This window comes from Diabrotica virgifera, chromosome 5 (genome assembly GCF_917563875.1).
Source record: "Diabrotica virgifera virgifera chromosome 5, PGI_DIABVI_V3a".
Lineage (NCBI taxonomy): Eukaryota > Metazoa > Arthropoda > Insecta > Coleoptera > Chrysomelidae > Diabrotica > Diabrotica virgifera.
The window spans coordinates 237,867,909-237,884,064 of record NC_065447.1 but is presented as its reverse complement, the minus strand read 5'-3'; the positions used below and the strand labels follow the sequence as shown (position 1 = coordinate 237,884,064).

At 32.9% G+C, this 16,156-nt stretch overlaps 2 protein-coding genes across 2 annotated transcripts; both read right to left on the bottom strand.

Annotated features, from left to right (window-relative positions):
• Positions 1–3,075: 3,075 nt before the first annotated feature.
• On the bottom strand, positions 3,076–4,335 carry LOC126885595 (uncharacterized). The gene has a single exon (XM_050652194.1). The coding sequence runs from the start codon at positions 4,333–4,335 to the stop codon at positions 3,076–3,078; it is 1,260 nt and encodes a 419-aa protein (XP_050508151.1).
• A 6,238-nt stretch (positions 4,336–10,573) lies between these two features.
• On the bottom strand, positions 10,574–15,730 carry LOC126885310 (uncharacterized). The gene is made up of 2 exons (XM_050651826.1): positions 15,642–15,730; positions 10,574–14,820 (listed from the first exon to the last, which is right to left on the bottom strand). The coding sequence occupies exon 2, from the start codon at positions 14,658–14,660 to the stop codon at positions 10,800–10,802; it is 3,861 nt and encodes a 1,286-aa protein (XP_050507783.1). The 5' UTR covers positions 14,661–14,820; positions 15,642–15,730; the 3' UTR covers positions 10,574–10,799.
• Positions 15,731–16,156: the final 426 nt, after the last annotated feature.

Below are 16,156 nucleotides of genomic sequence, written 5' to 3'. Positions count from 1 at the left end.
TAAAGTGTCTTGGTTTGTTTATTTCTACTGCATCTTGATTGTAAATTTAATATAGTTGTAAATAACCAAGGCACAGCCTCGGTGTTTTTAAAAAATAATGTGTGTGTACTTTGTACGCACGTAAGAAGATATTCTTCTATTATATAATAGGTAATTTAAACGAAGTAAATATACTTAAAAGGTTATTTGTACTTATTTTATTTAAAAATCAAACTAACTTTCTTATCTACCACTTTCAAAAAAGAAGAATATCTTCAAAAATTATATAATAATATACTTACAATCATAAAATCTATAAAAAAAAATAAAAAAATAATAACTTACTTGGGGCTTCTTGGGGGCTTCTTGGGGCTTACTTGGAACCCACTTCACGTCTACCGCGCCGTACGAAAGTTGACGGCATTTCAAACTGCACCACATTCGCGTATACGTCATGTGGGAATATACACAAATTAAACGTTTACACCATAAATTTATATGAATTTAATAAAATTATTAGTTTGATTTTTGTCGAAATAAAATACAACAAAATATAGAGTAAGAAAACGATATATGAGATGAAGATTTGTAGAAAGTTTGTTCGTAATCAGATTATGTAAATTAAAGCATTGCCTACTAATAGGTAACTACATTATTTTGTTTACATTTTCCAAATAGATAGGTATTGAAACTATTAGGTATTTCCAACTGAAACATTTAGAATTACGTACCTGCGGCTTTTCAAAACTATTTAAAAAGTCACTATAATTATAAATTTGATTTTATTTCTGTCCACACATCAATAAAAACTAATATTATACAATATTTTTGTTAACCGATAACCTCCATATTGAACAATTATTATTGACAGATCATTTCAAAATTTCAACACCCAATCAGAGCCCGTATAACGACTAATACCATACTGTCGGTGTGTGCATGCGCGCGGATCAATTAAATTTTACCCTCAATCGATTCGCCGCTAAAGAAGAATATCTTCAAAAAAATCTACGCAGTGGTATTGCAATACTATATTATACTAAATTTACAATCAAGATACAGTAGAAATAAACAAACCAAGACACGTTAAATGCTACTAGGAGAACTCCCGAATCATAATTTACAATGTATAAACTTTGGAAATTATGATTTGGGATTTACAATATATATACATTGTAAATTATAATTCGGGAGTGCTCTTAGTAGTATTTAGCGTGTCTTGGTTTGTTTATTTCTACTGCATCTTGATTGTAAATTTAGTATAGGTATTTTTTAATGCGCAATATAACTATAACCAGTTAATTATAATTCCAAAATGCAATTAAAACATAAACAAGCGACTGTTTGTAAGTAGAAGGGCTATGTTTTTATGACTACCAAGATAGGGAAATCAATGTGTTAGAGAGAGAAGTACCTTTCCAATGAGTAAGAGTGAGATAGATGCTGACGTCACAGCGATGGAATCTACCATAGTTATTTTCCGCTAGATGGCGCCACCAATTCGCCATTTTTATTCCAATCCGCCATTTTTATTCCAATTCGCCATTTTTATTCCAATTCGCCATTTTTATTCCAATTCGCCATTTTTATTCCAATTTGCCTTGACATTACGTCGAAGAAATCTACCATAGTTTAGCTATTATCCGCTAGTTGGCGCTATTTTTAAATTAAAATAGTAAATAAATTAAAAATAAAACAATTTTCCGTTCTGTGCTAGTCGCCACGCTCTTCTTCTTTTTGTCAACTGTCTATTCTTCTTCTTTTACATAATATGTTATTTAAGCTAGTCACGTGCAGAAATCTAAGCTCTACGTGTTGCATACTATATTTTATCTACGACCGATAATTTAGTATGTTTAAGCGATGGTGACATGTCGTTAGCATTGGTCTGATTGGAGATTGTCATACGTTAAAGGTGTGGGGAGTATCAAATATGTTATTTAATCCATAAACTAACCGTTACGAGTTGCATACTATATTTTATCTACGACCATAAAATAATATGTTATTTAAACCAGTCACGTGAAGAAATCTAAGCTTTACGAGTTGCATACTATATTTTATCTACGACCGTAACATAATTTATGTTTAAGCGATGGTGCAATAGAAAAATTAAACATCATATCATAAAGACTTTAGATATGTATCTTTACTGAAACAAATTTGTTAGTAGCGTCATGTCTTTGAGTGAGTACAGACATAAAGTTGAACAGTTTCAAGATAAACTCATTGAGTTACAGAACGATATTAAAGTATATCAGGATTTAAGAAAAATTATCAAACAATTAGAGAACCTACATATTAGCGATAGAACATATCCACTAGGACATATTCAACCATGGACGATAACACCACCAGCGGAAACATGAAAAATGAAATTAATAATATATTCGCATTGACATGTTTAATTTTAATGCCTGTATTTATCTTAATTTTAAAAATTATTTTTAAAAAAAATTGTAAATAGAGGATTTGACACGTAATATAAAAATTGATGAGTAAAAAAGGAGTTTTAATTAAAAGTCAATAGTTTTCTATACATTTTTATTATAAAACATAATTATACAGGTAATATCGTATTACAAAACCATTGGCGTAGTCGATCCACATTTCTTTCGGTACATAAAAACACTCCATTGGCGTGACAGGGGTTTGCATCAGGAGCAAATTTACAAACGCAAGGTGTGTAATCAAATTTGCAGACATCAATAATAGCAGGAAGAATTCCAATCATATTACATTTCTGTCGTAAAAACTCTGCTTTTTGTTCTCCTCGAACGTAAATGTAATCGGCAGCATACAATAACTTGGATTCTAGTATTTGATTTATTTTGGAATATTCCACATCACCATTGGAATACCGAATGCCATGCACGTTTTTCTCCAAGAAGAATACTGTCTTCTTATCTTGATTAGTTAATGAAGTAAACGGTTGCGGAGACGTAAATATGTAATGATGTCGTTTAAAACCAATTTCAATGCTGAGTTCCTTGGGTATAAACAATCTATCTACCATAAATCCCTGTATGTCAACTAGAGCAATCCTCATGATTAAGCGTGATGATTGATACTGAGTGACGTACTCTTTAAACCTACTTAAATAATATTTTTGATAACTTCTGTTAGAGGAAAGTATTCGAGTAGGCTGTCGTGAACAATTAAACAGTAGGCTCGAGTGCCTGCCGGAAAACCTTCATCTGCTTCGATTTCCAGTTTAACATCAACGGTTCCTGATCTGAATGACGTATCATCCTGCTTGGAACAGTCAAAAACAAATAAGGCATATTTCTTGAAAGCAGCATAATCTAAGATGGGATGTTTTGTTGAGGAAAGAGTATAACTAGGAAAGAATTCCGTATAGTTATAGTGAGCTATAGCATAGTCATTTTTTGCAAAATCCAATTGCATTCTCTCGTTAGGCCAGTATTCTCCATTAATAACTAATCGCACGCTGGACATTCTAATGTGATCAAATAATGTTGGATCAGCGTGTATGTCATCTCGTTTAGAAGTTTGAAAAGCCACAATGACATAGCGTGGACGTTCAACAGATGAAGTTGTCTTTACACTCCATATCTCGCGTCGAGATCCTGACGTAAGTGAAGGTAGTTCATTGAGCTCCCATTTACGGAAAGGTATAGTTATCGGCACATTATTCTTAATCGGAGTCATTAATTCAATTTTCATATCATCATTGGGAAAGACATGCTTGACCTTGAGTTCCATGCTGGAAACAGTTAAAGATACTGTTGTTGTTGTTGTAGCATTAGGTTCTTTCACTAGAATACAGTCTCTATCATTGCGTGCTCGAACAAATCGAAACACTTGACGGCCATAGGTTAATTTATTGTAGTCGTTGAAAATGTTGAATATATGTTTTATCGGAATCAGTAGACTAAAGTTGTCTCCCGATATATGTGGATTATTCGGATAGTTCCATCCTGCAGTACTGAGAAACTTGGAATCTTCAGGAGTATAACATAACAAACTGCGAATAGTGCTAACTACACCTGGGTCTCTAACTATTTCCATATCATGTGAACTTTGGATATACGTACATGTATCAAACAAGAAAGCTCCAACATTCGGTGCAAGAGAAACCACGCCATCACCTACTTTCTCTATACTTCCTTTAATTTCCAACAGCGTTTCGTGTATCCCAAAAAATGCATCTGATTGATTTATGATAAATTCGACAACGTCACTATTATTAAATGATTTGATGTATGGTGTATATGTCCGAAATTCTTCTTTTCTAATAGTATTATCGAACAGAGGTTTTTGGTAAAGATCGAAAATATGAGGTTGAGGCTCCTGCTGTTGAACCCCCCGTCGAATGTATTGACGTTTTGACATCTTTCAGCTTTAATCCAATGGCAACAAGAAAGGCTTTATTGGCGGCAGACACGTCACGTCGCATGCAGGATCTGTGTGAGACTAATGGATATTGACTTGTAGAGTTTTGTTTTATAATTAAACCCATTTATATCGTTTCCTTAAAATCCAAATGGAGCGTACTTTTCTCTCCTCTAAAATTGACAGGTCTTAATTCCTGATCGACTATACTAACAGTAATTTTGGTAATTTCACGTATACTGCTGCTTATTGGTATGTATATAGGGTTATGAGGACGTTCATCAATAGAAAAACCTGGATCAACATTTATCGGAAAATGCAGAATGGTGTGTACAGGTCTGTCTTCGTAGAAGGCTCCTTCAGTAATGTTGCATTCAAATAGCAGACTTGATACTTTTATAATATTTACAGGTTGGTCCGAAGAATGCATTTTTCCTGATTTTAACACTCTATTTGAGGAGAAACCCAATAATTTACCAAGACTATCTTCTTTCTCGAAAGTAATGGTATGATCTTGACAGAAAATTTCACATTTAAGCGTATTGTTGTTCGGTTTTAAAGTGAACTCCTGAACCGAATTGTATATACCCATTAATTTATTTCGAATGTATGCTTCGATATCGGTAATTTCATAAGATCCTGATGGAATTTCGATATAACGCAACTTTGTACGATCATTCTGCTCATAGAAATAAAACTTTTCACCATCAATGTTTGGAATTGAATTAAATGTATGAAATCCCAACACTGCTACATAATACTGCCGTAGCGGATCAAGCACAAGAGGCACTTGAGGAGTAAACGAAAACTCGTTTGTAGTACTTGTTAGGGTCAATAATCGAGACATGACTGATAGGAGGTAAAAAGGTGCAGTAAGTTAAATACTAAAATATGTTAAACATTTCTTTATTTTTCTTAGAATAATGTTACATGTTTTTCTTGTTTTATTTATATTTTGTTCATAATACGGTATTCTACAAAATACACATACACTTTCCATCGTCCCACAAACATCGCACCATACGTGTTTCTTATAGTCTTTCTTGCAAGGTAAATAATATTCTAGTGCATGGCGAATATCTTGTGGTAATTCATACCAGACATCAGCGCTTATATTTTCCATTATACAGAAACTTTAAGCACAAATGTCCACAGTTTATTTGGTTATAACTTTGATATTGATCGTTATTATATGCAATTCTTCCACCATTCAAATAGGAAACTAGTTCTTGAGGTGGCTTCAAGCAACCATATGAATCAAAATACTCTATGTCTTTGTTTATCTTTCTGTAAGCTACCCAATGTGTACCAGGGTTTGTTGAAATGTCGAGATTAATTATAGCACATTCATGTTTACGAGGGTAACGAGGTAAATTATCTCTCATAAACACACCACGAAAATTTGGAATTTTAAGTAGTTTAACAAATTTATTCAAGTCCACATTGGTTAAAGGTCTATTAGGTAGCTTCAGCGGTAGTTTTTTGACTTTTTTAAATATAATCCAAAGCCTCCTTTAGCGTTTTTTCGAAGGTATAATCCTTTGCCTAGATGCTCCATAGCTTTATTATGACGTTTGTCCTCTTCTAGTTTCTTTTGAGCATTCTTTGAATCAATTACAGTCTTTGCGATGGCACTTGCACCACCAGCCAAACTACCAAGAGCTGATAAGCCTGCAAAGATGGGAATTAAAGGTAAAATACCACCAGATTTTGATTCGAATGGAATGATTCTTGGAACTCGTACATTTCTTTTCCCACCTATATTCTTCACGGCTGTTCTAGCTGCTGCAAGTGCAACTAGAGCTGATTTACGCAAATTTGGTGATGGAGGAGTTCGTTTCAACGTTCTGATAATTGGTTGTAGCACGTGTCGCTTAAATGAACCAACACCTTTACCACGTTTCATACCCATACCTAGTTTTCGTTTAACTTTCATTGCTGTAGTAGTCAACCAGGCAGTGGCTTTTTCACTCAAAGATGCGTCGTTTGCTGTAACTCGTTCCCACGCTTTGTTTTCCAATACCCAATCTGCTTTATGTCTATCTTTCAATGAATTACTATGAGAATATGCAATATCATGATCTCTCGCAGCTCGATCTAATGGATTTATCCCTGGATCTCCACGAGCTAGACGTTTCTGTAATTTAGTTCCAGGTCCTAGATACTGGTAACCAGGGGCATGCAATTCAAACGGTATATTGTTGATCAGAGAATTCAACACTCCTTCACCTTGAACGACTAACATTGAAATGAATCGCTTCTTGAAAAATTTCTTTATATAACCAAGCGTATAAAATACATCTTAATCACAATATGAAGGTCATTCAACAAGATAAGACACTAGCAGTGGAGAACTTGGATTTTGTCGATAACGTGGCAAGAATCAGTAAACATGGTGTATTGCTACCACATTCTTTTCGTGCTATCGTATGTGGCCCAAGTGGATGTGGAAAAACGAATGCTATGCTAGCATTACTGTTTGATCTAAATGGCGCTAAATTCAAAAATGTTTACGTATATTCAAAATCGTTGTTTCAACCCAAGTATCAGTTTTTGAAGGAAGTGTTGGAATCTGTGAAAGAGGTTGGTTATTTTCCATTTAAAGACAATGATGCCGTAATAAGTCCTGACGAAGCTAAACCCAACTCAGTATTCATATTTGATGACGTATCTACGGATCCACAACAAACAATACGTGAATATTACTGCATGGGAAGACATAAAGATATCGATTGTGCATACATATGTCAATCATACAGTCGAGCAGGCAAACAACTCCTGCGTGATAATGCCAACCTTATTGTATTGTTTAAACAGGATGAGCTCAATTTAAAACACGTCTTTGATGATCACGTCTCACCTGACATGACATTTGTTCAATTTAAAAAAATTTGTTCTGAATGTTGGCAGGATAGGTATGGCACGTTCGTAATTGTTAAGGATTTCGATATTTCTAACGGACGATATCGTTTAGGCTTCGACAAGTTTATAAAATTGTAGTTATGATCGAAATACACGCATTCCATAACAACATGTTAGACAAAGAGGTAGCTGCACGCAAGCGTAAAGTTGCTGAATTAGCTCGAGTCATTCGCAAAAAGTATTTGGCATTAAAGCTAGGTAGGACAGAACAAGACGAGACGCTAAATAAACTCTTTGAACCCATAACTAAACCACTAAAAGATATTGCACAATCTTCACATCATGCTATTAATAAGAAGCTTAAACACGTCAAAAAGGAAGAGATGAAATCAGAAGAAGAGGTGAAAAAAGAAGATAGCGATGACGATGTTTTTTCCGATACAGTATCAACGAATCATGAAAATGAAGATTTAGTTCATCACAATTCCATAGGCCATCTTAACGGTGCAACTGCAGAAAAATATCTTAATATTGTCAAACCGTTGTTTAAACCTAAAAAAGCAAAGAAGCAATCACCGAAAATTAAATCTACTAGATTAAAGAAACTGTCTCTCGAAGGTCAAGAGAAAGCGACTCGTTCACCACCGAAAACTCGGTCTACTACATCAAAGAAATCGCCTTTAGAAGTAGTAAAAGCAACTCGTTCATCATCGACAGCAACTTCATCTACCTCCAAAGGATCAGGGTTCATCGATGCTTCTCATTTGATTTACAACGATAATCCTATTGAATATGTATATTGGGATGATCCAAATGAACTATGTGATAGACTCGAATTGTTGATTGCTTCCCAAGAAGCAGGAAACACATCCCATAGTAACGAAATTGTTGCCATTATCAACGAATTACGTGAAGCAGATATTATATATTAATGTTAGGTCAGATTAGACATCATTTCCAACATGAGTGTTGATAAGTTTGGTCGTCATCATTATCGTTCTAATGAACAAGCTATTCAAAAGCTGCGTGAAGGCTTCAAACAATCCATTTTAGATTTACAAAACCAGATACATGCAGTAAATAAGGATATTAAACGAGATCCTCCTGTATCAGGTATACATCTTTCCAACAAGAAATATGTAGATGACCACATTGCAAATATAAAAAATTTTCTGCGAAAAGAGATTACCTTGATGCAAAAAGAATATAGTTCAAAAGATACTCAACTTGAACAAAAAATTTCTGACTTTCAAAACTCCATCGGGAAGATTGAAAGCAATTTTAATAAAAAAAATAATGAGTTATCTGATGCAAATAAACTGGCTGTCTTGAAAATATCTGATTTAACAAAAGAAATGAATGATTTACAAAAAGCAGTAAGTATCCAGAATGCAATAAAACAAGAATCTGTTGGAGAAAATACCGTGACAGTAGATAGGATTAACAAGGCATTGAATCTACAAAAAGCTACAGAAAATACCTTGACAGTAAATAAGACTAACAAGAGAATAAATCAAATGTTGTCCTGAAAAATAATTTTCCATCGAAAATACTTAATAAATCAAATGTAACCTACATTACAGAACGCAGTAGATAACATTACTTCATGGGACAATCGTCTTAAGTTTAAATTCGTAATGTCTAAAGAAAAACAACAATTGGTCAACGAATTACATAAACCAGCACGAAAAAATTATCCTCGTCGACGAACCGTCATTAAAGGACTAGATGATTTATGGCAAATGGATATTGCTGAGATGAGATCCTATGCCAATCAAAATAAATCTTACAAGCTCATTCTTGTCGTAATTGACTGTTTTTCAAAATTTGTGTGGACTCGACCATTAAAGACAAAAACAGGGGAGGAAATAACAAAGACGTTTGCAGATATTTTAAATCAAACTCAACGAGTTCCGAAAAATTTACAAACAGACCAAGGTACAGAATTTTTCAATTCCAAGTTTCAAAACCTCATAAGAAAACATGGTATTAATCACTATAATACCTTTAGTGTTAAAAAAGCAGCCATATGTGAACGAATTATTCGAACATTGAAGGAAAAACTTTACAAGTATTTCAGTCTTAATGGTACTTACAAATGGATAGATACATTGCCTCAAATTACAAAAGACTACAATAACACGAAACACAGCAAAATTCGACTTAGACCTATTGATGTTAATAAATCTAACGAAAAAGAAATCTTACGAAAATATTACACTCACTTGAAAATATCAGGTACAAGAAAATTGAAAGTTGGTGATATGGTGCGTATTAGTAAAAATAAACACCTTTTTGATAAGGGATATAAGCCAAATTGGACAACAGAACTATTTAAAATTACTGAAATTAAAATAACAAATCCCACAACATATTTGATTGAAGATATTACTGGAGCGCCTATTAGAGGAGGATTCTACGAAGAAGAATTACAGAAAACAAAAAATACAGACATTTACTTAATTGAAAAAGTATTGCACAGACGCGGAAATAAGATGTATGTTCAATGGCTGGGTCTCGATAGTAAACATAATAGTTGGATTAATAATAAAGATGTGGTTTAGTACTTTTTAATGCGAATGCAACCTTGAAGAGGAGGGACGCAATATAAAAGACCGCTCAGCAACCTCGCTCTCAGTTAGTTCACCTCGCTCTTCAACATGAGTTCTCAAGATAGTGGTTATACTTCATCAAGTTCTATTGTGGTATTCGATGATTCATCAAGTGAAATCAATTATGGTGCCGAACTAGACCAAGTTTTAGCAAAATTCGAAGAAGCTGCGAAGAATGAACCATACTACTTGTTAGAAGCCTCATTTCCACTAGATAGTTACATAATTAAAGTTGGTCTATCTCCAGCTAGACAGTTTACGGCATCCGTCATTTTATGTCAACATGCCATAAAAGAAGAATTATTCGACGGTCGAAGAATTAGTATAGACAAATTTGAGTGGAGTGACATAATTAACCTATTTTCACAAAAGATGAATGATTTTTTCTATGCAGACGAGTTTGATCCTGTCGAGTTTCAGTGTGGAGACTACTGCAAGATACGACAATTGGTGTTGGATTCAATCAAGTTCCTTGTTATTGAAAAACATGGTGTGGAATACTATTTAGATGAAAATGATGTTACGCAAATTCTACAAGTACACCACAGTATAGTGACTCATCGCATATCGTTGTTGGAAAATTTAAACTTTCATGCATATTATACAAATGTTGTATATTTTTTGCAACAGAATTTTTGTACAGATACTAGTTTATGTGGTCCGTTTGAAGCTATGACTGCGTTTTGTGAAATTTCTCCAGCAGATACTTTGTTAAGCCATGCTATGAGAGACTATGTATATTATTATAAAATTAAAGTTGTAAATGACTTGAATAACTTTATTTGTTAATAAATATTATGTATTTAACACTTCTGTTTTATTTTCGTAATATATTTACAAAAGGATAATGAAAAAATAATATTGTACAATAGTCATTTTATTAAAAATTACTGAGGAAAAGTGATTGTGTCTTTTCACCAGCCATACACATTTTTAATATCCAAGTAAATGCCCTCAGCGTCTTAAAGCGATTATATTTTTGCTAAAAAATTATGGTATATCACAATGTCCCCAGGGAAGCGTCTTAAAGGATTCTGGTATTAAATATCGTTTATCATCATAAGGACTTAGGGCCGTTTTTGTTTGCTCTATGCTGAATACTGAATGTTGATATGACCGAATACACCTTTGGTTTGTGCTTTTAATTTTGTATTCTTTTAAACAATTTTCAAAATCTTCAAATGTGATTATATTTTTGACTACATTATATTTTACACCTTTTGCTTTTTTGGTTATACCTAAATTTTGAATACCACAATCAATTTGTTCCTTGTTTAGTTTCAGTTTTAAACGTTCTCTCTCTTTTTCTCTCTCTTCATCAGTTGTTTGTAATTTAAATGTATACATTTTTGATCTTAGACCAATAAAATTTGTAATAATTTTTCCATTAGCTTCATCCTTCATTAGACCGGGGATTTTTTTATTTAACCGTTCTATCATGTACGGGTTATTTTCCGAATAGTCAGATGTATCGAATTTAGAGTTGTGTGCCTTTAAAACCTCCTTATATGCATCTAAACACTGTAATTCATAGATGAAGCTATCTGTATCCATGTACAATAACATACAATTTTCTTCTCCCATCGTTGGAAGCATGAAGGAGTAATGAAAATCATACATACATAATTTTGATATGTCTAGGATTGCTGCACCTATATACAGAGGCTTATTAAAACACACTACTGATTTGGTTAGTTCGATGGCCACCAGGTTTTCACTAAAGATAGTACGACTGTGAAACCGAATACTTGCAATCAAGTTTTTGGCTCCATACCTTCCATTCCAATTTTTACATATTTTTACAGTTCTATGCCTCCTTATATTCTCCATGGTCTTACCAAACACAGCATTGTTCATCATTTTATAGAGATTTTTCTCAAAACTGCTCTTAGATGCAGCCCGTAAGTTAGTATTTAACTCAATATAGGGCCGCAGCCATGCAGATTGATTAAATTTCAAAACTTTATGTATTTTAGTTAAAATTAATCCGTTAGATAAAGCCTGCTTTAAATTTCTATAATGAATAATATATTTTGACTTATTAAAAAGAGTTGGCAATAATTTTGGTAGTTTTGAACCGGGAGGAATGCGGTGTTCGGCAGCAAATGGAAAATCTTTATGTTTGTCGTGTAATTCAAGTGGATACTCTAAGTCAACTTGAAAGAAATAGCCCTCCTTCGCAGCATTCGGAATTGACATAATATCAATATGCCCCTTGGGAAGTTTAGTGGATTTAGATGCTACACCAAATTTGGTTACATCTTCAATCCACTTAAATCCTCCAAAGGGTAAATATTCACTCATAGCCCAACCATAGAGATTATTTACATCTAAATACATGATGTACTTAGAGGGCTGTGTGGGGTCATATGTCGACATGTACTTATTGTTAGCTTCCGAAAATCGGTTACTACACACAGATATTCCGCCTCTTATGCCTTTTTCAATAAACAAAATCATATCCACATCTTTTAATAACTCTAATCTACATTTTGTATACCTAAGCATACAGTCCCATGTATAACCTGGTATGGTATAATACCACGCAGGATCTAAATGGTACGTATCCCTACATTTTTGTCTAAATTGTTCAAATACATCAGCCAGAAGCAAAATATCTGTTTTTAAGTACAAATCGCTATACTCTCCCAAATTTTTACATTCAAATGTAGACCAAACTTTCTGCGCATGAGCATACTTCTGTTCGCTAATATGTTCATCACATAATTTATTATAAAAATGACTAATTGTAGGTAAAGAAGTTTCCTCTAATTTTTCCAAACTATCAACATAATCATAGCAAAATACTCCTTTGCAAGTTAATAAATTAAATGCATTATCATCTAAACTGTAAAATTCTTGTTTTAAAATCTTCTTCTCTGAAGTATCTAAAAGTGATGCTAATTCATCGAGTGAAGCTCCCATAAATCTCATAGTATCGATAAATCTTAGTCTAATTTTATGCTCATCTGAATGTAGAGTAAAAGAAATATATTTTTCTTTATTAATAGGAAGTAAGCTCAGGTGCCCATGTTTGCATAAATCGATAATCATGAAATGTGAGTCATATCCACTAAAATTATGGAAGGCTACTGGCACAACAAACACCTTTCTGAAGTTTAAATTGCATGCTTGGTGTGCAAATCCTCTTACCTCTCCGGTAAAATGATCATGATCTACCACAATTATATCTGTAGCTAAAAAGCGTTTCTCACAAATATGACAGACAGTTGCCTTACTTGTACTAGGCTTTTTAACCATAGGTACAATTGATTTTATTTTAGAATCGAAAAATTTGGATATTTCAGCCATTTCTTTTGCAAACCACTCCATGCAATTTTCACCTCTGTAGCTTCGAAAATATGATAAGCCGTCATCGTAAGCACATTTAAAGTAATAGCCTGCACTATAAGGTACATGCTTTTGGTATTTTGCTGTTTTGCTCAGTTTTACATTAGAATCTGTAAAATTATGTAACTGACATTCAAAATCAGCATATATGATAAAGGGAGTGGTTTGTTTGTATGTGAAATTTCTAAAAGCAACATGATCGTATTTGGGAACAGTCATTTTACATTTGTTTATGTCTCTGCAGAACTCTTCGTGCTCCGCAAGTTTATTCCCGCTGTAAAAATAATTCATGCAGCGATCACAAATATATTTTTTATTTGAGTTTTTACTTAACTGAGAACTTAACAACCTAGACATATCTTTAATCCAGCAATAATGATATTTTATTTCAATATTTTCATCGTCACTAGGAGGAGCGTCGTAATCATTTAACTTTGGAAAATATTTATCCTGAATTAGAAGCAAATTTACATGTCTATCAAGCTTGTTTTGTGTAAGTCTAGCAGGTACTACTTCGTAAAATTGTTTTTCCTTAACTTGGTTTAATTCCAAAGCATAAACATTCACTGATATAGTATTTATTTTTTCAAATTTTGTAATATGACTTAAAGGCATTGGAGCTTCCAAGTCCTCCGTTTTCAACGCCGTACTGTAATATGGATATGCCGATGTACGTTCTGTATGTATTTTAGCTGGATAAAGAGAGCTAATAATCGCCCAATAAAAGCAATTTTGATCGTAATTTTTGATATTTATACATGCTCGACGCTTTTGAATTTGTTCAGGAAGTTTAATGTACGATGATCCGTTCCCAATTTCGACTTTATTGATGTTAACTTCTAATGAGATTACTTTAGAGAGAGCGGCACCTGAACCTTTTTCTGCAAACTCAGACATTTTTTTAAAAATTATATCTTTAACATTTTCGCTAAACCAAATGTGTAAATCGGTTGAATAACTATCTATAATGACATTTTTAGTGCTAAAATGTATCAAATCTAAACTCTCACTATCACCTGTCTTTTTAATAAATTCCCCCCACAAAGTAGTGTTGACTTTAAGTACTCTATTAGATTTCAAAACAGTTTTAACTTTTTGTTTAAATATGGTAAAAGCATCATTCAAAAACGGTCCTACATCCTTATGATATAAATTTATTATAACCCCTGTCTTAATCCGACTTGCAAAACTTGAAGCGACATTTTCCCATTTTACTCTATTTCGTAATTTTGAATTAAGTCCTAGACCAACACGTCTATTAAAATTTAAAATTATTCTTCGAAAATGTTTAAAATGTCCTACGTTTGATTGTAATTTTTTAGCAGTTCCAATGGGTAATTTTTTAGCTTTAATTAAATTATTACATTTGCAAATATGTGCATTTAATCGCTTTAACCATACTTTAGCATCATTTTGAGTAAATTTATCAAAAATTATTTTACGAAGTCTTTTAATAGTTAATAATAGATTATCCGACTGCTTAACTATTTCCTTAATCATTTCAATATTATATTGTATGGCTTATAAAAAAACAAAATCACTTACCCTCTTTTTTATTCAACGATTAGTTAAGTTAAGTTTCAACGATTTCGAATTTGGCTGCTGGATGTTCGTTTCCACTGCAATGGATGAAACCTTGCTTATTTCTTGCTAAATCCACCTAAAACAATAACAACTTGCTATACTAAAATTCACTCTCTTCGAATAAATTGAAAAAAAAAAATGCATCGCTACTGCGATTTTCGAACCGGCTGTAGAAAACACAAAAAAGACAAAAAACATATCTAATAGGAGGCTCTCTAATAGAAATATGTTGTAAAATTTCGATGCAAAAAATGTAATTCGGAGCAAAACTCTCAATAACAACTTGCTATACTACAATTAACTCTCTTTGAAAATAGAACGAAAAAAATCGAAAAATAGAAAAAAAATGCATCGCTAGTGCGATTTTCGAACCCGCTGCTTAAGTATTTCACTATATTATATGTATGGTTAAAAAAAAAAAAACAAAATCACTTACCCTTTTTTTTTATTCTAAGTTTCAACGATTTTGAATTTGGCTGCTGGATGTTCGTTTCCACTGCAATGGATGAAACCTTGCTTATTTCTTGCTAAATCCACCTAAAACAATAACAATTTGCTATACTAAAATTCACTCTCTTCGAAAAAATCGAAAAAGAAATGCATTGCTAGTGCGATTTTCGAACCGGCTGTAGAAAACACACAAAAAGACAAAAAACATATCTAATAGGAGGCTCTCGAATAGAAATATGTTGTAAAATTTCGATGCAAAAAAATGTAATTCGAAGCAAAACTCTCAATAACACCTTGCTATACTAAAATTCACTCTCTTTGAAAATAGAACGAAAAAAATTGAGAAATAGAAAAAAAAAAAAAAATGCATCGCTAGTGCGATTTTCGAACCCGCTGCGTATTTCACTATATTATATGTATGGTTAAAAAAAAAACAAAATCACTTACCCTTTTTTTATTCTAAGTTTCAACGATTTTGAATTTGGCTGCTGGATGTTCGTTTCCACTGCAATGGATGAAACCTTGCTTATTTCTTGCTGAATCCACCTAAAACAATAACAATTTGCTATACTAAAATTCACTCTCTTCGAAAAAATCGAAAAAGAAATGCATTGCTAGTGCGATTTTCGAACCGGCTGTAGAAAACACAAAAAAGACAAAAAACATATCTAATAGGAGGCTCTCGAATAGAAATATGTTGTAAAATTTCGATGCAAAAAATGTAATTCGGAGCAAAACTCTCAATAACACCTTGCTATACTAAAATTCACTCTCTTTGAAAATAGAACGAAAAAAATTGAGAAATAGAAAAAAAAAAAAAAAAAAAAAAATGCATCGCTATTGCGATTTTCGAACCCGCTGCGTATTTCACTATATTATATGTATGGTTTACAAAAACAAAATCACTTACCCTCTTTTTTATTCTAAGTTTCAACGATTTCTAATTTGGCTGCTGGATGTTC